Genomic DNA, 19,912 nt, shown 5'->3' with positions numbered 1-19,912 from the left:
GGCCCCAGGCGTACGCCACCTTCTCTGGGGCCACCTCTCCGGTTCTGCGGTGGGGTTCTCCTGGGAGCCCCCAGTCACCACAGGACCAACGTGGCCTGTCTGCAGCCCAAGAAGGTGGGGACACAGGACTGTCCCCCGTGCCCCCCGCATCACCCGCGAGGCCGAGCAAGCACCAGTGGTGTCTGCGGGGAAGATGAAGGGCTCGTGCACAGCCCCCATCTACTGAAGATGCTAAACGGGAGAAGCACAGGCTGCAGCCACACGCGGTATGGACCAAACCAAGTGTCCTTGCAGGAACCGATGTCTGAATGTGAGAAGGCCCAGACCCCACGCAAGGCACAGAGAGGGGATGGGGGGAACATCTGCGAATCTGAGCTCATCGGGCATCACCCCAGAGGGAGAGGGAGAGAGGCAGAAGGAGATACGGAGGGAGAGGGAGAGAGAGGGAGGGAGAGACTTCTCTCCCTTCCCTGGGGGTTCTCTAGTGCAGCCCAGGCCGAAAACCACTGCATTTCGGGAAATGGGTCCTCGTAGAAAAGTTAAATAGTAGCTCATGGCATTATGGACACATATTAAAAAGGCCCAAAATCTTGGGGAGTCAGGGAGGGGAGCTGGCGGCTGCCTCGTAAACGAGGAGAGATTGGGCATCAGAGGAGGGGCCTGTGCAGCCCGCCGCCCAGGGCCCCGTAGACTTCATCTCCCAGCTGTGGTCCAGGGCTGGAAGTCAGCAGGGAGGTCAGGCCGTCCAAGCATCAACGTTGACTTCAGATCTGATCTAAAAGGTGCCTGGTGTCTGTTGAAGCAGAAGAAAGAGAAAGCAGTGGGGAGAGCATGGGAGGGGGAGGGAGCCCCCCTCCTCAGCCCTTCTCCCTCTCTTCCTCCCTCCCTCTCCCTCCCTGCCTCTCACTCTCCCTCTCTCTCCATCTCTTCCTCTGCCTCTCTCTGTCCCTTCCTCTCCCCCTCTCCTTCCCTCTCTCCCTGTCCCTCTCTCCCTCCCTCTCTCCCTCTCCCTCTTTCCCTGTCCCTCTCTCCCTCTACTTCTTTCCCTCTCCCTCTCTCCCTCCCACTTTCCTGTCCCACTTTCCCTCTCCCCCTTTCCCTCTCCCTCTCTCCCTCTTCCTCTCTCCCTCCCACTTTCCTGTCCCACTTTCCCTGTCCCTCTCTCCCTCTACCTCTTTCCCTCTCCCTCTTTCCCTCCCTCTCTCCCTCTCCCTCCCTCTCCTTCCCCCCTCCCTCCCTCTCTCTCCCTCTCCCTCCACCTCCTTCCCTCTCCAGAGAGGGAAGGAGGTGGAGGGAGAGGGAGAGAGAGGGAGGGAGAGGGGAGGTGGGAGAGGGAGAGGGAGGTGGGAGAAGGATAGGGAGAGGGATAGAGGGAGGGAGAGAGAGACGTCTCTCCCTCCCTCTATCCCTCTCTCCCTCTCCTCCCTCTCCCTCTCCCTCCAACTCTCCCTCTCCCTCCGTCTCTCCATCTCCTCACTCCCTCCCAGAGAGGGAGACACAGAGGGAGAGGCAGAGACGAGGGAGAGGGAGACAGAGGGAGGAGGCAGAGAGGGAGAGGGAGAGAGGGAGGGAAACAGGGAGAGAGAGGGAAGGAGAAAAGTCTCTTTCCCTCTCTCTCCCTGTTTCCCTCTCTCTCTCTCTCTCTCTCTCTCTCTCTCTCTCTCTCTCTCTCTCTCCCTCTCCCTCACTCCCTCTCCCTCCCTCTCTCTCTCCCCCCTCTCCCTCTCCCTCCGTCTCTAGAGGGAGAGGAAAGAGGCAGAGGAAAGAGGCAGGGGAAAGAGGGAGAGGAAGGAGGGAGAGGGGGAGAGGGAGAGGGAGGGAGGGTGATGGACGGAGGGAGAGGGAGAGAGGGTGAGGGAGGGAGGGAGAGAAGGAGGAGAGAGGGAGAGGGAGGGAGGAAGAGACCTCCGTCCATCTCCCTCTCTCCCTCTCCTCTCCCTCCCTCCCTCTCCCTCTGTCCCTCTCCCCCTCTCCCTCTCCCTCTCTCCCTCTCCCTCTCTCCCTCTCCCTCTTCCCTCTCCCTCTCCCCCTCTCCCTCTTTCCTCTCCCTCTTTCCTCTCCCTCTTCCCTCTCCCTCTCCCCTCTCCCTCTTCCCTCTCCCTCTCCCCCTCTCCCTCTTTCCTCTCCCTCTTTCCTCTCCCTCTTCCCTCTCCCTCTTCCCTCTCCCTCTTCCCTCTCCCTCTCCCCCTCTCCCTCTTTCCTCTCCCTCTTCCCTCTCTCTCTTCGCTCTCCCTCTTCCCTCTCCCTCTTCCCTCTCCCTCTTTCCTCTCCCTCTTCCCTCTCCCTCTTCCCTCTCCCTCTCCCCTCTCCCTCTTCCCTCTCCCTCTCCCCCTCTCCCTCTTTCCTCTCCCTCTTTCCTCTCCCTCTTCCCTCTCCCTCTTCCCTCTCCCTCTTCCCTCTCCCTCTCCCCCTCTCCCTCTTTCCTCTCCCTCTTCCCTCTCCCTCTTCCCTCTCCCTCTTTCCTCTCCCTCTTCCCTCTCCCTCTTCCCTCTCCCTCTCCCCCTCTCCCTCTTTCCTCTCCCTCTTTCCTCTCCCTCTTCCCTCTCCCTCTCTCCCTCTCCCTCCCTCCCTCTCCCTCCCTCTCCCTCCCTCTCCCTCTGAGTCTCCCTCTCTCACACTCTGTCTATCCTCTCTCAGGAAGGAGTGGGAGCAGCAGGGAAGGAGAGGCAGAGAGGGAGAGGGACAGAGAGAGACAGACAGACAGAGACAGAGAGGAGAGGAAGCAGGGAGAAAACAGAGAAAGAACACACCGTCTACATTTCTGTCAAATGACACCGGGGATCCTTACATAACCAGGAGAAAATTACAGAGCGAGGCTCTTTCTCAGCTGGAACTGGAACTGCAGACGGGGCCAAACACCACCAGGCTGGCCACACATGTCCAGCCGCTGCCGCAGTCCCGTGAGTCCGGTCAACAGGGCTCTGAGTGTCTGCTCCAGGGAGCTGGGGTTCACCCTCTCACCCGGGAGGCCGGGCCAAGCCAGTAGGGCCCCGGGCTGGACACATAGGGGGAAAAGCATCCCCACAGGACAGCTTGTGCGAGCAGATTCAGCTGCCAGATTCTAGAGGTCCGGGATCACCCCGTGGCCCGTGAAACCCAGGAGCCATGAGGGTCTTGCATCGTGATTCCTGTCCGTCGGACTGTCAAGTTTATGTAGGGAATCTTGGAAACAGTGGTAACAAGACTGAATTGGAACGAGCTTTAGGCTATTATGGACCACTCTGAAGTGTGTGGGTTGCTAAAAACCCTCCCGGCTTCGCTCTTGTTGAACGTGAAGACCCCCGAGATGCAGCCGATGCTGTCCGAGAACTAGATGGGAGAACGCTATGTGGCTGCCGAGTAAGAGTGGACCTGTCGAATGGGGAAAAGAGAAGTCGAAATCGTGACCGCCTCCTTCTTGGGGTCGTCGCCCTCGAGATGATTATCAGAGGAGGAGTCCTCCACCTCCCACACATCTCCAAGACGGAGAAGCTTCTCCCTCAGCCAGAGCAGGTCCCTTTCTAGATACAGGAGAAGAGAGAGATCCCTGTCCCAGGAAAGAAATCACAAGCCGTCCCGATCTTTTTCTAGGTCTCCTAGCCGATCTAGGTCAAATGAAAGGAAATAGAAGACCACTTTGCAAGAGGAGTGGTGTACAGGAAATAACTTCATTTGACAGGAGTATGTACAGAAAATTCAAGTTTTGTTTGAGACTTCCGAAGCTTGGTGCACTTTTAAATGTTTTAGCTGTTCACATTTGTTTGTCTCCTGGGACAGTGACACATAAAGGTGTCATTCTCTATGGTTTGAAATGGGTCATATGAGGCATGTAATATGAAGAATTGTTACCTTACAATGTTCCCTTAAGCAAAATTGAATTTGCTTTGAATTTTTGGTCTTGCCTAGACTGATAATAAAACTCTGACTCCTGCCCAGCTAAAGTGTGATGTTTACTATTATTATCTTTTAAAACTTAAAAAATTAATTAATTTATTTGTGGCTGCATTGGGTCTTCGTTGCTGCACACGGGTTTTCTCCAGTTGTGGTGAGCAGGTTTCTCATTGTAGTGGCTTCTCTTGTTGCGGAGCATGGGCTCTAGGCGCACGGGCTTCAGCAGTTGTGGCAAACAGGCTCAGTAATTGCGGCTCACGGGCTCTAGAGCGCTGGATCAATAGCTGTGGCGCACGGGCTTAGCTGCTCCGTGGCATGTGGGATCTTCCCGGACCAGGGCTCAAACCCATGTCTCCTGCATGGGCAGGCGGATTCTTAACCACTGCGCTAACAGGGAAGTCCTCAGCTTCTTCTTGATGCTCTTGATTTTCTGAAGGAAGAAGATGGCCGTAAAAACAGGGGGCGGGGGCACAGAGGGGGGTTCAAGGAGAAGAGGCGGATGAGGCGGACGAGAGGAGGGAGATGGGAAAGAAAGGGCCTCGGGTCCTAACTGTTAGGACCCTCCTCAGGAGTTACCCCAGGGTGACAGCCTAAGCTTCAGCCGTTTCAACGGAGCTAAGTTTCTGTCCCTTCAGGGTCTATCTGGTTTGCAGAAACAGGTAGAAATGGACCAGCCTGGGGGAGGGAGCGACGTGCGGCGCAGAGGAAGGTGCCGGTTCCGCGGGGCCCCTGCCGGGCCAGCAGCAGGCAGGGCGCCTCAAGGACCTGCCCAGGCTGCGGCCCCTGCCCGGCCCAGGACTCAGCGCGCCCGGCCCCGCTCCCCGGCTGAGCAGACGTGCCTGTCCGAGGACAGGAGGGGCGCTGGGGGAGCGTGCCCGCTGGCTCTGCCAGGCGCAGGGGCTCGTCGGGCACGCCTGGCTCAGAAGCAGCCCAAGGGACGCCGGGCCTCTGCGGGCAGCAGGCGCCGTGCCGGGCACTGGCCTCCCTGCAGCCTCACGGCCCCACCGGCCACGACTGGGCAGGAGCACAGGGCGCCCTGGGAGGGCGGGGCGGCACTCAGGACCCCGCCCCGCGCCAGCAGGCCGCCTCTCCTGGGCGCCCCCCTCCACGGGCGTCCCCGTGGTCCCTCGGGCCAGCGGTTCTCAAGTGTCAAGGCGGTCTGCGCAGCCCCACTGTCCACACCCTCACCTCCCCCAGCCTCGAAGCTCCATGTGCCCGCCGCTCCGGTGGACTTCGGGGCCCACGTGCCCGGGCCCCACCCTGGATGCCGGAGTCCCACAGTCCTCTGAGTCCCGCTTTCCTCCACCGCAAGGCACAGCACCGGCCGAAGCGGGACAGCGTTTGTGTTGAGGAACAAGAGCTGTCGCTGAGCCCTGGGTCGGGCCTGGTACCCGCGTTCACCGCGTCTGTCACTTTCTGACGCAAACCAGCCCGCGCAGGGCTGCACCCCAGCCCCTTCTGTACGGGGCTCCCACACTCAGGGCCACCGTCCCCCTGCCCTCATCACCCCGGAGAGGCCCGGAGCCCCGGGCTCATTCTAGCCAATCCTGAGCCTGCTCCTTCCTGGGGACCCACACCTCAGGCTCCAGTCCCCAGCCACCCCTCCCCTCATTCCTGCCGAACCCTCGTGCTCCTGGGAGGCCCTAGGTGACAAGGCGTGCCCCTGCCCAGAACCATGAGTGACAAGCTCTTTCCGCACCTGCTGGCCTCACTGTTCTCTGTCCTCCACACAAACCGACTCGGTCAGCCTTCACGACCACCTGTGAGGGGGTCCTCGGGTCACGCACATTGCAGATGGTGAACAGGGACAATGGGGTCCAGTGACCGGCCTCCGGGGACCCAGCCAGTTGGTGGCAGAGCTGGGTCTGATCCCTGCCATCAAGATGCGTGTAGCCACGGCGCCCCACGCCACGCACCGAGGTGACGCGCTCGACCATGGGTGGATCGCAGTGCCCGCCCCCCTCCCCACCCCACGGGGCTGCCTCCCGGGAGGGGCTGGGCTGCCCATCGCCCGCCTGTCCAGGGTGCCGCAGGGACCCCGTCCTGCTGGACCAGGAGTGGGAAGAGCTGGGGGCTCTGGGGGTCCACGCTGGGGGCAGAGGGGTGTCAGGCAGCTGGGAGGACCTGAAGGGACAGGCCCCCCGGGGGGGGGGCCCACTGGGAACCCGCGGGGCCGCAGGGCTCAGCCAAGAGAGGAGGGAGGGGGTGAAGGTGGACGCCATGCTCTTCAGCATCCCGTCGTCCCCCAGCCTCCGTGCCCAGGATGAGCCGTGCTGTGAATTACGGGAGAAAGGGGTCGGGTCTTGGCCCCCAGTCCTGGCACACAGCTCCTAAACCTAAAGCCACAGGCCGGGTTGCATGTTACAGTCCCCCTGCCTGCCCACCTCCTGCGAGGGGAGAGGGCCAGGGGTTGCAACGTGAATCCGTTGCCCATGGCCCCCGCTGTAATCGTGCTCGTGGAACAAAATCTCGGTAAACATGGGGTTCAGAGAGCTGTGGCGTGGGTGCCTGCAGGCGGCCTGGAAGCCCCGCGCCCCGCCCCACGCCTCCCCACCTCCTCCTTCCACCTGGCTGTTCCTTTCGAATAGCCCGGTGCTCTAGTCCGTGGACTGGGGGCTTGTGTTCTGCGGGCCCGCGCTAGCCAACGAACGGAACTCGGGCTGGGGGCGTGGGAACTCCTGACACAGCCTGTCGGCCACAAGCGCAGAGGACGACGTGGACCTGTGGCTGGCGTGGGCCGAGCCCTGACCTGCGGGCTCTGACTCTGGGTAGATGGGGTCCGAACTGAACTGCAGAAACCCGGCAGTCCCAGCGCTGCTGCTGCGGGAGCCCCACGGGCCTGGCGTTGGGACGGAAGCTCTGTGGGAGCCGGGGCTGAGGGTGGAGTAGGCTCGGAGGAGGGGGTCCTTCCTTGAGACCCTCCCACCAAAGCCACGGGGGACGGGGGGCCCGGATGAGGCGGGGGTGGGGCGCGACGCAGGGAGGGGCCCACGCCGCCCGTGCTCTGGGGAAGCCCTGTGACCCTGAGGACCGAGGGCACAGCAGGTGCAGAGGGAGCGCTGGTCCACGTGGACCTTCCCTCCTGGGGCTGAGGCGACAGAGAGATGGGCAGAGGCCGGCACGCGGGGCTCAGGCCAGGCGCTCCCCTACTGCGAAACTTCCTCAAAAAGCAGCCGTCGCAGGACTCGGCAACCGCAGTCATGGGCACTTACCCCGGGGAAATGGAGGCTGAAGTCCACACAGAAGCTGTACACAAACGCTCGCCTGACTGGGAAGAGCCCCAGACCGAAAGCCGCCGGGGGCCTTCCCAGGGCAACGGATGACAGGGGCAGTCGTGTCAACGTCAGGATCCTGCTGGGACGCTGACTGGACTTGCACAAGAGGTGACACTGGGGAAAAGTGGGCAATGGCGGTTCGCTTTCTAGGGAGCTGGCCAACTCCTTTCCAGAGGGGCTGCACCGTCTTCCGCTCCCTCCAGCGACGACGCCCCTGTTCTGTGCTGCCTCGCCAGCACTGGGCACCGGCTCCAGGTTCTGCTGGGAGCAGAGCTTAGGTTTTCTAGTTCTAGGAGAAGCTCCAGAGTGACTCGCTAAGGCCATTAGCGAGTAATTATTTCCCAATGAGTGGCTGTTTCCAGTTAAAACCAAAAGCCACCTAATTATTGCTTTTCCCAAAAATTAAATATGAAATCTACATTATGTAATTGTACACTTAGCTCCCCCTTCGTGTATTCTAATTTCTTCCTGAGAAACCTAAGATGCCATCTGGCAGACTGCCCACAGTGGCTACGATTTGGGCAGCAGCAAAGGTCAACTTTAAACATTTTGCATCTAAAGTGACTTTGGATACCTTTGGATAGAAAGTACAGTCTGAGCCATTTTACAAAATGTGCGGCCATTTTACGAAACAGCTTGACAGTTCCTGCAAGCATTAAACAGAGTTACCCTATGACCCAGCAGTTCCACTACTAAATATATACCTAAGAGAAATAGAAACTTATGTCTGCACAAAAGCTTGTACGTGGATGTTCATAGAAGCATATTTCTAAAAACAAAAGGTGGAAAAAATTCAAATGTCAATCTGAATAAACAAATGAATGAATAAACAAAACATGGATAATGAATGAATAAACAAAATGTGGAATATCCGTACGATAGAATAGCATTCAGCTATAAAAAGGAACGAAATATTGATCCATGTTACAACATGGATGAACCATGAAAGCATTCTGTAAAGAAAAGCAGCCACTCTCAAAAGGTCACATATTGTATGGTCCCATTTATATGAAATGCCCAGAATAGCAAATCTGTAGAGACAGAAAGGAGATTAGTGCTTGCCTAGAGCTGAGAGGGTTGAGAGAATGAAAAAACATTGTTGACGTGTAATGGGTTTCTTTGTGGGGGGACAGAAATCTAAAATTGGATGGTTGTGATGGTTACACACGTCTTTTAGTGGTTACACTAAGAACCACTGAATTGTATACATTAAAGGGTTAAATTACGGTATGTAAATTACATCCCGATAAAGCTGTTAAAATTATAATTTTATATTTATAAATTTGAAAATTCATCCAAAATTACAAATTCTTAAAACATGCAACCTAACAAGACTAACCCAAGAAAAGAAATATCTAAAAAATCTATATCTACTCAAAAAGTTGTTTGTATAATTAAGTACCTTTACAGAAAATGATTTCCAGGGATAAATGGCTTTCCAAGTAAATTCCTCCGAATATTTAGGGAAGAAATATTGGTAATCTTACATAAAACCCTTCCAGGAAACAGAAAATAATATATTGCTCAAAATGTTTATAAGGCCAACGAAAGCTTCAGATCAAAAGTAAAAAGAATATTACAAGAATAGAATCATAGGCCAGTTTCTCTTTTGAACATGCATGCAAAATTTGTAAATAAAAGCACAAACTGTATCCATGGTATGTAAAACAGTAATATATCACAATCAAAGTGGCTTTATTCTAGTAATGCAAGGTTGGTTTAATGTTCCCACATGAAACTGATCCCAGGAATGAATCAGAGTGGGAAAAAAAGTCATTTAAAAAAGAAGTCTTGGGAATTCCCTGGTGGTCCAGTGGTTAGGACTTGGCGCTTTCACTGCTGGGGGCCTGGGGTTCAATCCCTGGTCAGGGAACTAAGATCCTGCAAGCCATGAGGCAGGCCCCCCCCCCAAAAGAAAGAAAAAATGAAGTTTTAACCAGGAGAAGCACAAGAGTGAATCAACATAACAGATAACGCCTTATGAAAAGTAGGTGAAGATTATGGAATAGTCTAAACTTTTAAAACAAACAGAAATTACTAAAGATTCAAGAGGATGTGACAAATGTTGTACATAGGCAAAAAATAAAATAAAATAAAATATACAAATGATGGGAGCCCAAAAATCCAGATGCCCAAGTCCCATCTCTGAAAGTCCTCATCCAATGGGTTCTGGATTTCCTCTATGTTTAAAAACCTACAGGTGATTCTGATACGATTCATAGACACAATGTAAAGCTTCTGCTTTACAGGAAATAATACCAGATTATTTTGTTATTTTATAGTTATATTAACAGGCTGTACTATTGACGGATAAGTCTGATGTCAAAATGCATTCCCCACTAGGGTTAAAAAAGGAACTAGTACTCTCTACTGCTACTTGGTGGCAGCACGCATATATTGCAATGACAATTATTGTAGGAAGCCAAATTAATGGAACATTTTAGAATTGGAAGACTACATAGAGGTCACCTAGTCAAACTTCCAACTACTATAGTTGTGAAAACTAAGGCCCATATAAATGAAATGATTTATCTCCAAAGAGGGTTAGTGAAAGAGTACAAAATAAAAAATATCTCTGAACTTTTAATTTAGTGCTATTTTTATTAATCTCAATATTAGCTCAAACTTCAGTGTGACAGATTTGGGATTCAATTCTTGCTTGAATTTAGTGGTTGCGTGCCTTTTTGTAAGTTACTGAAACACTTTTAACTTCGCTTTTCACATATGTAAAATGGTGAGCCTTGACTGATATAGAGTATGAGATAGCCTAGCACTGTTTTTAACACAAACAAGTACTTAAAATTCTTTGCCTCTCATCCCTCTTAAACAACCTCTATCCTCTTAACAATAAAAGTGTCTTTCAGCTAGCAAAGCACCCCAGAGCTGACCACATTCTGGCAAGAGATATAGGATTCCTTTTCTTACTGAGGGCTCTTTATACCTGATATTTGAACTGCACTGAAACATGAACATCTCTTGTTTATACTGTATTAATGGATTTGATAGATGAATTTTCAAAAGTAATATGCAGGAGTTAAGCTGCATTAGTCTCAAGAAATATAATTCGATAGTGGTGGCTAGAATGATAAACAGTGTTTGGACAGGGAGTCCATATTGGATATGAATAACCTGTATACTCCCATTCGTCTATTCAGAATAAATAAAATCCTTTCAAAATCTGTTTTAAAGGGCAGTTAGTTTCTTCTGCCTCATTTAAGTTACCTGCAAGAAAAAGACAATCTCCTGAATCCTTGTTTAAAAGGCTTTTAATATAAAGCAAATAATTTTTTGCAATATTTCCCAAACTTTTCATTATCAAATTAGCTGAGGCTGCTCAACGATTATCATTTCACAACAATATCTCCATTTTCACCTTCTTTAAATGAATTGGCCTAATAGATGTGCCATTAAAACAGAGCTTCACCCTCAACATATTTTAAAGTTTGTATTCAAACAGTATGAAGAAAACAGGATCAGGGAATTCAGCCATAAAAGTGAGTGGATTACTGATACATGCTACATCATGGATGCAACTAAGTGAAAGAAATCAGGCACGAAAGGCCACAGATTGTATGGTTCCATTTATACGAAATGTCCAGCAGTGGCAAATCCATACACACGGAAAACATTATACAGTAGTGGTTGCCAGGGGTTTGGAAGAGAGGGAAATAGGGAATGACTGCTTAAAATGGGTGTAGGTTTCCTTTTGGGGTGATGAAAATGTTTTGCAACTAGGCAGTGGTGACAGTTGCACAGCATTGTGACAGTACTAAATTCCACTGAATTGTACAGTGAATTGTAAAATGATCAAAATGGTGCATTTTATGTTATGTTCATTTTACTACAATAAAAAGGAGAAAGAAATAGGGAAAGACTTTGAGTTTGGGAAAGTAAGGTGAACTGGTCAAGAAAAAGACAGCTCTACTATTCAGTTTTCTCTCAGCTCTCCCAGTGCATTAATCGTCAGCAAAAAGTAGCCTGAACTTGTAGCTGACAGTCATTCAACAGAGTCCCGGGAAAAGTAAATAAAATAACACCCAACTATTCTGATTTAGCACATCTACGACAGGTTAACTTCCTGCTCAGCCACATGGACATTCATGAGGACGTTTCAAGTTAGGTGTCCTCTACTCCAGTACTTTACTCACAGCTCATTCACACATGTATGCAACAGCATTTCTTCATTTAATGGACTCTGCAGTGCTGGTTGTGATCAGTCTCACGAAAAGGAAAGGAGGAAAAAGCCTCCACACTGGCTTGGTGGTCTTGGGATGAAATGGATGCAGAAGACAGCGTGATTGTCAAACTGGAAACTTTTATTTTCCTTTTCCTCTTCTTTTTATCTTTCCTATCAGGTCTTCTGTCCACTTCCCACTGCCTTCTTTCAAACAGGAAAGACACTGATTAGCTGCTGGATTTTATTTTGTTAAAACAACTATTGTTTTCGATTTCTTGTTGTCCGCTGAATGTTATTGTTTTTACTGCCAAATGAGCTTCGGTGGTTGATGTAGGGGGTCTCTTGGGAACTTAACTTTTTCAAGTTGAAGTGGAAAGGCTTTTTTGTTTGAATTGGCTTTTACTGGGTGCTTCAAGATTTGCTCTTAGCTCTTTGATGGGGGACTGAATAGCACTATGTTTCCTTTGAGGTCCCAGTAAATAAAGGATCCCATGTCCTCCTGGGCACTTTATCGGGATTGTGCTGTGTGTGCTCTCTAACAGCCAGATGCAGATTCCAGGAAAATGACATATAAGTGAATATAAATAATCTAATATTTTTAGAATTTGCTTTGGCCATACTCCTGGTCTCATTCTACTTCTTGTAGCAGATGGCTTTAAAGAGCATTAGCTATGTATATATTAAATAGAATATACATATACCAATATTAAAGATTATATTGGTGTATAAATGTAATATATTACTGTTTATATGAATGTATAACAATTATGTATTATATTAACATGTATTTTTGCATAGCATATATTGTACACAAACTATATGACTAATGCAATGTATTTATACGTTTAATATGTTCACAGTATTAATATGATATATCATGTAATATTGATTATAAAACAATGATATCATAATATAGAAATATATCATTATTATTATCTGATAATACATTATAGTTAATGTATTCTATATAACACAATACATAATGTATTATTATAAGACAAGTATATTATATAATATAAATATAATACTTATATAAAGTAGATATATTTTAATTATACACTACACATACAAGTATGTATAACTATTTATAATTTTATTTACATAAGAATCTGTTCATAACAATTGATGTAAAAATATGCAGTATTTTAAATCAAATGGGCCATAATCTCACTACCTACACATAACTACTTTTAAAAGCTTGAACCCTGTCTAAATCATGCTTACATATCGCTCAACCTGTTTTTCTACACATGCACATATACACATTTATACACAATATATATGTATACTACCACTTTTCAGTTCAATGTATATAAATATACAATATACATAATTATATTCCTGTGTATGTAGACAAATATAAATCAAAGGTATGTGTATAGGTATGTATTTCACATATTTGTATAACTATATCATATAAATAATGTATGTGTACATAAATACACGACTATATACATACATACACAGAAATATACTTATTTAAACAAAAGAGACCTAAATAAACATAGTTCTCGAAGAATAAAACGAGTTATGTCTCACCGTTTCAATAACAGTTTATAGTTTTCTACTGTATGTGCTTCTATAATTGTTATGAACAATTCCCATTTGTTGAATGTTAAGTTGTTTTAATTTTTTGCCATTATTAATGAAACTCTGAAGAATCTGGTGGGCAAGATTCCTTGAAAAACTCTCCTAAAAGAAAAGAGTTCGGTATGCTAGGTTAAATGTAAACAACTTATTTTTAAGTGCATGTCTGATTTTTGAAGTGTGCAGTAGAAATTTCCAGGACCCCTGAAAGAAGGGGGGTACATGTGTGAGAGTTATAGCTATATTAAGAGTGGATTGAAGATCTTGATCGCTTAGAACAGAAGCTGGTAATCCTGTTTTTATGGAGCGAAATAGCAAATATTTTAGGCTTTGTGGACCAAAGAGGCAAAATTGAGGCTATTATTTAGGTACTTAAGCAACCATTTAAAATATTACCAGTTAAAATGTGAACATTATTCATAGCTCATAGGCCATAAAAACTAGGCAGCTGTCTGGATTTGGAATACAGGCCATAGTTTAATGACACACCTGACCTGACACAGAGACTTGTTGTTAAAATGGCCATTACCACATGGGAGGCCGGAGATAAGACTCCATCCCTCCTAGATGGGAAGTTAGAACTAAACCTATCTATCCCTAGGTTCACCTTTAATGAAAGGGTGTGCTAGTAAAAAAAAATATCTGCTGGCAAAGGGAGACTAAGACCAAATTCTCTTGGCCTCTGCTCTGGGTAGGAAACAGGTAGGAAATCTTGAGAATTCTGAACCCCAGATCTGTGTTCACAGTGTTTGGGTTGCAAATTTATTTGCGGTCTTGCAAACAGAAGGTAAGAAGTTACCTTAAAATGCTCCCAGATGGGTGGTATTCCAAACACAGAACTAAACACTCTCTGGAGAGGTAGACCTTCAACCCAGGCCTGTAGCGTTCCCACAGATAAAGTTTAGCTAAACATAAGCTCATGATCTGAATGTACACAATAATGAAGAAATCAGCTACAATGGGAGAGAATCAGCAAAAACAATCAATACCAGAATCAGATTCCCAAGGCCATCCATTGAATGTTGGAATTATCAGGTGCAAGGCAGAAAATAGACATAAAACTAGAACTGAAACAAGGAACAGGATGTTTTAAAAGAGTGGATAGGCTCTTTAAAAAATTTCTAAAGTACATGTCATTGATAAAGCTAAAAACTCAAAGGTTGTGTAAAACAGCAGATTAATCATGGAGAAGAGTGAAATTATGCTGTTTTCAAAAATATGGCAAATCAGATTTTCTGCCTAATTATATAAGTAGATTTATCTTAAAAAAATACACATATTTTAAAGACTTATTGGCTGTAAGGTAACTCAAGGATATTTCAGAGGGCTTCTCTCCAAAGAAAAGTGAGAAGTAGCAAAACACAGAAAGTTGAGGGGAAAAAATGTCAATATATACATTGCTATAGGGTGCACTAAGGCTTAGGCCAGCAACAATGTGGAGGTGCTGACCCTTAGCTACTTACAACTAAGCTGGCATCTTCAAAAAGTTCAACTATTTATAACTAAAAAGATTTATTAAAATTAATAACCAAGTGTTTTAATTGACATCAGAAGAGCAAAACAATAAACCCTGAGAACATAGAAAAAATAGATAATAAAGATATGAGCAGAACTTAATAAAACAGAAAAAGGTATAAAATTGAGGTGATTTAGTAAGTCAAAAGAATAGTCTTTGAAAAGATTTTAAAAACACACTTTGAGTAAGCAAAACAAAAACATAAGTTTATTAAATAATACACAGAAAGAATCAGGACAATGTTATAGCAGAGAGGACAAACAGAGAATATATGAAATGCCAGTAAATTTGAACATTTATGTAAGGTGGACAATTTCCTAGCTCCTAAAGTTTACCAAAACTGACACAAGAGGAAATATATAGCTGGAGTTCTTTCACCAGTAAAGGAATTAAGTCAATAGCTTACAATCTTTCACCAAGAAAATACCAGACCCACCCAGAACGTTTGGGTGGGGAATTCTGTCAAACTTCTATTAAACAGGTAACATCAGTATTAATAAAGAAAAACTTCTAGAGAGTAGCAAAGGAAGAATGCTCCTTTATTCATCTTAGGAAGTCTATATAATCCTAATACTGAAAATAGATTAGGACTGTAAGAAAAAGAAATTTACAGGTCAAATTTACTTGTAAATATAAAAGCAAAAATTTTAAGCTATGATATTAGCTACCCAGGTTCACTAGAGTAAGAAAAAGCATGAGCAAGTTAGGTCATCCAGTGAATGAAAAGGTAGTTTAATGTCAAGAATATATATCAATAGATTGAAATCACCACATTTTATTTCTTTCGTCTGTCTCTTTAAAAAATTGATAAGTACTTCTATTGATCTCTCTTGTACTAGGCACTGTCCTAAGTCATTTACATAGTTACTCCTTTAAACCTTCTATTATCCCTGGGGGAAGGTTCTATTTTGCTTCCATTTCTTAGCTAAGACTCTAACCCCCAGGAAAGTAAAGCAACATTTGCAAGTTTTTGTGGATGGTCAGTGATGGGACCAGCACAGGAACATCCAAAGTCTGTGCTTGGAAACAGTGCCCCATGTTGACACTCACATTACAGATGAAAGGAAAGGAACCATGCACTTACCATACAGATGAAATCTCACATTACAGGTTAAAGGAAAGGAACCATGCACTTACACTCTAGGTTAATACCCACGTAACAGGTTAAAGGAAAAAGAAACATGTGCTTCTCTCAAAAGTTGTAAAGAGAGCATATCTATTTCTAAATATATTTCCCAATTCCTTTTGCTTGTTTTCTGACCTTTGTAGTGCATTTTGCCATGAGGAAAATTTTAATTCTTATATAATTAAATGTATCCTTTTTTCTTTGTATCTTAGAAAGGTGTTCCTCATGAATAATTTATTTCAAGTCTCCCAGGTTTCTGATACTTTTACACTTTCATGATTTTTTTACTTTTAACTAGTGGCTATATCTAGAATTTATTAATGATAGCCATAGTCTCCCAATTTTGTTGAATATGTTTGGCTACTGATCCAAAATGTCAATTTTATTTTAATCTCAAATCCCTTACGCTCTTGCATCTAATTTTAAGATGCTTCCTATTCCACTGGTTGTTTTGTCTATCTGAAACAAAATGCTACCTTAATTATAATGTAATTATAATATAATAAATGTAATTAGTAAACATAATACCATATATAATAAATAGCATAATATAAAATAACAAAATATAATTTACCATATAACAAGGTCAAAAGAGAACAAAACTATACAATCAGTTGAAATAGTCCCCAAAGATATTTTATAAAATTCAATATTCATTTCTAATTTAAAAGAAATAGTAAAATAGGGATTGATGAATGCTTCCACAGTAAGAAGTAATTATATATCTAAAAGAGAAAGAGGTAAATGATAACCTTTAGTAACACTGGCAATAAATACGGGACAAGATGAAGACGCCTGATATAATGTTAAAGAAAAACTATTATGTAACATTGTCTTTGCAGCACTGATGAGTTCAGTGAAAAGAGAATCTCATAGAAAAGAGTATCTCGTTCTTCTTAATGTCTGTACACTTGTCCATTGCATGAACAGAACAGCTTATTTAACCAATATGTTACTGATCTGCATCTGGATTTCTAGGTTTTCATGGAATTTTATTATGCACAATTGTTACAAGCTCTAGGACTTCCTCTTATGTTTACATCTTTTGAAAGAAACAATATCTCCACAGATGATTTATCTGGGCTGGCTGCTAGCCGACTATGGCTACTTCTCAGTTCTTCCCTTGACATTCCTAGTCAATATGAAAACGGAAGGCAAGAAGGTCTTCTGTTTAGAGACTGTAAAGATAGGTCTCGGTGATAAAGTCTTGGTGGTAAAGGCTAAAAATATCAACCCAGAACAAGTGTTCTTCCAGCTGTAACTATGTGTGATTCCCTTGGCTTGATTCTGTAGAGGATGTAAGACAAGACTGTAGGATCTGCCCTCAAAGTGCTTCCAGTAAGATGAGCTAAGTCAAGTATGGTGGCATATCTAATTCAAGACAAAATATAATGGCTCCTTTTCTCTCATAGCAAAACTTCGTGGAGTGAATGTAGAAGTCACTGTAGGCTCTTAATTAAAGGAACACAATAAATCTTGTATTGGAAGGTGATTATTCTGGTCTCTTTGTAGAGGTGAATTGGAAATTGTCTAGAAGAAGGAAAATTAGCTTAACTAAAGTTAAACTCATAAATAATTGAGCATTAATTAAACATCTGTGGCCTATGTTTCTCTTTGATCATAATTTCTCCCAATTTATACACCTCTTTGATACCCGATCAATCACTGTCAAAGATGCAATTAACAATGATTATTACTGTGTATTAGGTTTTGCCTGGGCCCTGAAGAAACCATCCTAAATTACGAGCTATGATTGTCACTTGATTTTCTCACAAAGAACAGTCAGAACTCCTGGTCTTAAGTGGCTTGGAATGTGAAACTAATGAGTCTCTTAGATATTATTAGAGGACCCTACAGAGCCCATTGGTGAAAGTTTGGATAACAGCGGGCTTCTTAAAATTAATTCTTGTAGTGTGTTACGAAAGATGACTGAACCAAAAGGATAATGGTGTTTCTGGTTCTGTTGTTAGCGTTCTCCACGGAAAGATCGCGGAAGCTTCTGGACTCAATTTCCTTCCCCATGTGTGAATGTCACTGAAAATATCCAACTCCATTCTATCCCCATAGAACTTCAGAAACTAAGCAAAATGAAGACTCAAAATTCATTTCAAATAATGAAATGAAAATATAATGTAGAATGGAACTGGGAAAATAACCTGGTTTAAATTCTGGAAAGTACTAACTATACAACTCTGGATAAGCTGCTTAATCTTGCTTAGTCTGATTTCATGTGGATCTCACAGGATGTTATGATGATTAATTTAATACCTTTGTATAACGTACAGTGTTATGTAATTTCTTCTTGTTCTTCTTGAGTCAATTCATATCTTTAAGCAACTCACTTTAAAAAATAGTTACTTACTTGCTTAAATTACTCTTACCTTCTATTATCAGCTGAATTGTGTCCTGCTCAAGTTAAAATGTGGAAGTCTTAACCCCCAATACCTCGTAATATGACTGTATTTGGAGATAAGGCCCTTAAATAGGTAACTGAGGTCAAATGAGGTCAAGTGGGTGGGCTCTAGTCCAATATGACTGGGGTCCTTATAAAAAGAAAAAATTAGGACACAGACATGCACAGAGAGAACAAAGTGATTATTAGTAACCACGATCATGTCCTGAATGCGTGGAACACGTCACCATCTGCCAACCACCGTGTCAAGTCAGCAGAAACTACAGAAATTGAGAGCTCTCCGCAGAAATTCACACACCCGTGCACCAGGTAACAGACCACAGGCAGATGTCCACTCAGCCTTTCACGTGTCCCTCACGGAGGGCACGCTCTCTCCTGGGCGGGGCGAGCACAGACATCTGTCAGGAGTTTAACTACTTTTAAAATGCGTTGAGTCTGGAGCCTGTGCTCCGCAACAAGAGAGGCCGCGACGGTGAGAGGCCCGCGCACCGCGATGAAGAGGGGCCCCCCCCACTTGCCACAACAAGAGAAAGCCCTCACACAGAGACGAAGACCCAACACAGCCAAAAATAAATAAATTAATTAATTAAAAATTAAATTATATAAATTAATTAAATATAAATATATAAAAATATATTTATATATAAATATAAATATATAAAAATATAAATAAATTTATAAATATATAACATTAAATTAAATTTTTAAAATTAATTAATTAATAATAAAAAAATCAACCACTGCAATTAAATATTTTTTTAAAAAATGCGTTGATACAACCATGTCTCACTTTTGCTTGGGTCAGTCAGCAAACGCTTTTTGGAAACCCCTAATTCTCCACACCTCCTACCTTTCCGGCCGCCCTGCTCCTCAGGCCGGGTCCCCATGGGAGGCGGGGCTGCGTGCTGACACACGGCGGGTGCACGGACGTCCTCGAGCCCCGCCCCCACGGGGCCGCCCGCCGGTTGGAACGGCAGCCCCCCGGCGCGGAGGACGATCAGGCTGGCGCCACAGTGAGCGCGGCATGGAGGGGCCTGCCTAACTGGGACCCGTGGCCCGGCGTCTTCTGGCTGCGACGCGGGTCCTGCGCACGCGGCGGGGCCGCAGCCGCCGGGCGGTGGGCGCCCGAGGGGCCGGGAGGCGAGCCGGGGCCCCCAGGCGGGTGTGGGCACCGTGTCCACAGCCAGCGTCCCCGAGGCCGCGCTCGGGCCGTGATGACCGGTGAAGCTGCGCTGCGACAGCGCGGCCGACTTCTTCCCTGTGTCCAGTAGTGGTCTGGAGGGGTAAGGAAGCCTGCCTTTCAATTTGAGGGAGCAGAGGGTTTGAGGTCCTCTCTCTTCTATTGCTCTAGTATACTGCGTAGCACCTAATAAAACACTGGGTTATAGTTGACATTTAAATCGCTGATTGATCATCAAGATTGGGAAGTATCATTGGAAATGAAAATAGGAGGAGTCTTAAGATTTTTAGGTTTTTCTTTTTTTTCCTGTGTCTCAAAACGTATGTAGTATTTTACTGAGTGGTTGGGAATAAAGTTTGCAGTATTCAGTGTATTCAGTTTTAGTATCTAAATAGAATTAAACTGCTGCTGTAAAGTGGAATAACACTTTGTTACCAGTTTTCGAATGCATCTGTTCGTCAATTACCTGTTTGGGAAGATTGTATTTAATGATTGTAAGAATGTGGCTCTAAACGTCCAATTGACTCAAGAAAAGCAAATAAGTCAAGATTGACAAATGTATAGGCTCTTCATCTTATTGTGTGTGTGGTTTTTTTTCTTTCTTTTAGTTGTTTGTCAAGGTGTAAAGAACTCTACCACTCTTAAGATAGTAAACTTCACGGGGTGTAATCTGACATGGCAGGGAGCAGATCACATGGCCAAGATCTTAAAGGTGATTTTTTTATGTTTGAACTTTCATGAAAACATATGTGATTGAAGCACATTAAT

At 45.5% G+C, this 19,912-nt stretch overlaps 1 protein-coding gene, 1 long non-coding RNA gene and 1 pseudogene across 3 annotated transcripts; 1 reads left to right on the top strand and 2 right to left on the bottom strand.

The window, feature by feature from the left end:
* Positions 1–3,105: 3,105 nt before the first annotated feature.
* LOC309606467 (serine/arginine-rich splicing factor 3 pseudogene) lies at positions 3,106–3,914 on the top strand (annotated as a pseudogene). Its single transcript has one exon. The product of its transcript is annotated as a serine/arginine-rich splicing factor 3 pseudogene (transcript).
* A 128-nt stretch (positions 3,915–4,042) lies between these two features.
* LOC309606646 (uncharacterized protein) lies at positions 4,043–19,595 on the bottom strand (the record flags this gene model as incomplete). The annotated part of the gene is made up of 7 exons (XM_082343939.1): positions 4,043–4,300; positions 5,059–5,195; positions 5,571–6,143; positions 6,620–6,729; positions 7,083–7,259; positions 18,815–19,261; positions 19,580–19,595. 7 exons carry the CDS (start codon positions 19,593–19,595, stop codon positions 4,273–4,275), a joined length of 1,488 nt encoding a protein of 495 aa, XP_082200065.1. The 3' UTR covers positions 4,043–4,272.
* On the bottom strand, positions 10,394–18,359 carry LOC309606491. The gene is made up of 2 exons (XR_014231883.1): positions 17,933–18,359; positions 10,394–17,081 (listed from the first exon to the last, which is right to left on the bottom strand). It is a non-coding gene; the product is annotated as an uncharacterized lncRNA (long non-coding RNA).
* Positions 19,596–19,912: the final 317 nt, after the last annotated feature.

Source organism: Balaenoptera borealis (genome assembly GCF_965194805.1).
Source record: "Balaenoptera borealis genome assembly, chromosome: 11".
NCBI lineage: Eukaryota > Metazoa > Chordata > Mammalia > Artiodactyla > Balaenopteridae > Balaenoptera > Balaenoptera borealis.
This window is presented reverse-complemented; position numbering and strand designations above follow the sequence as displayed.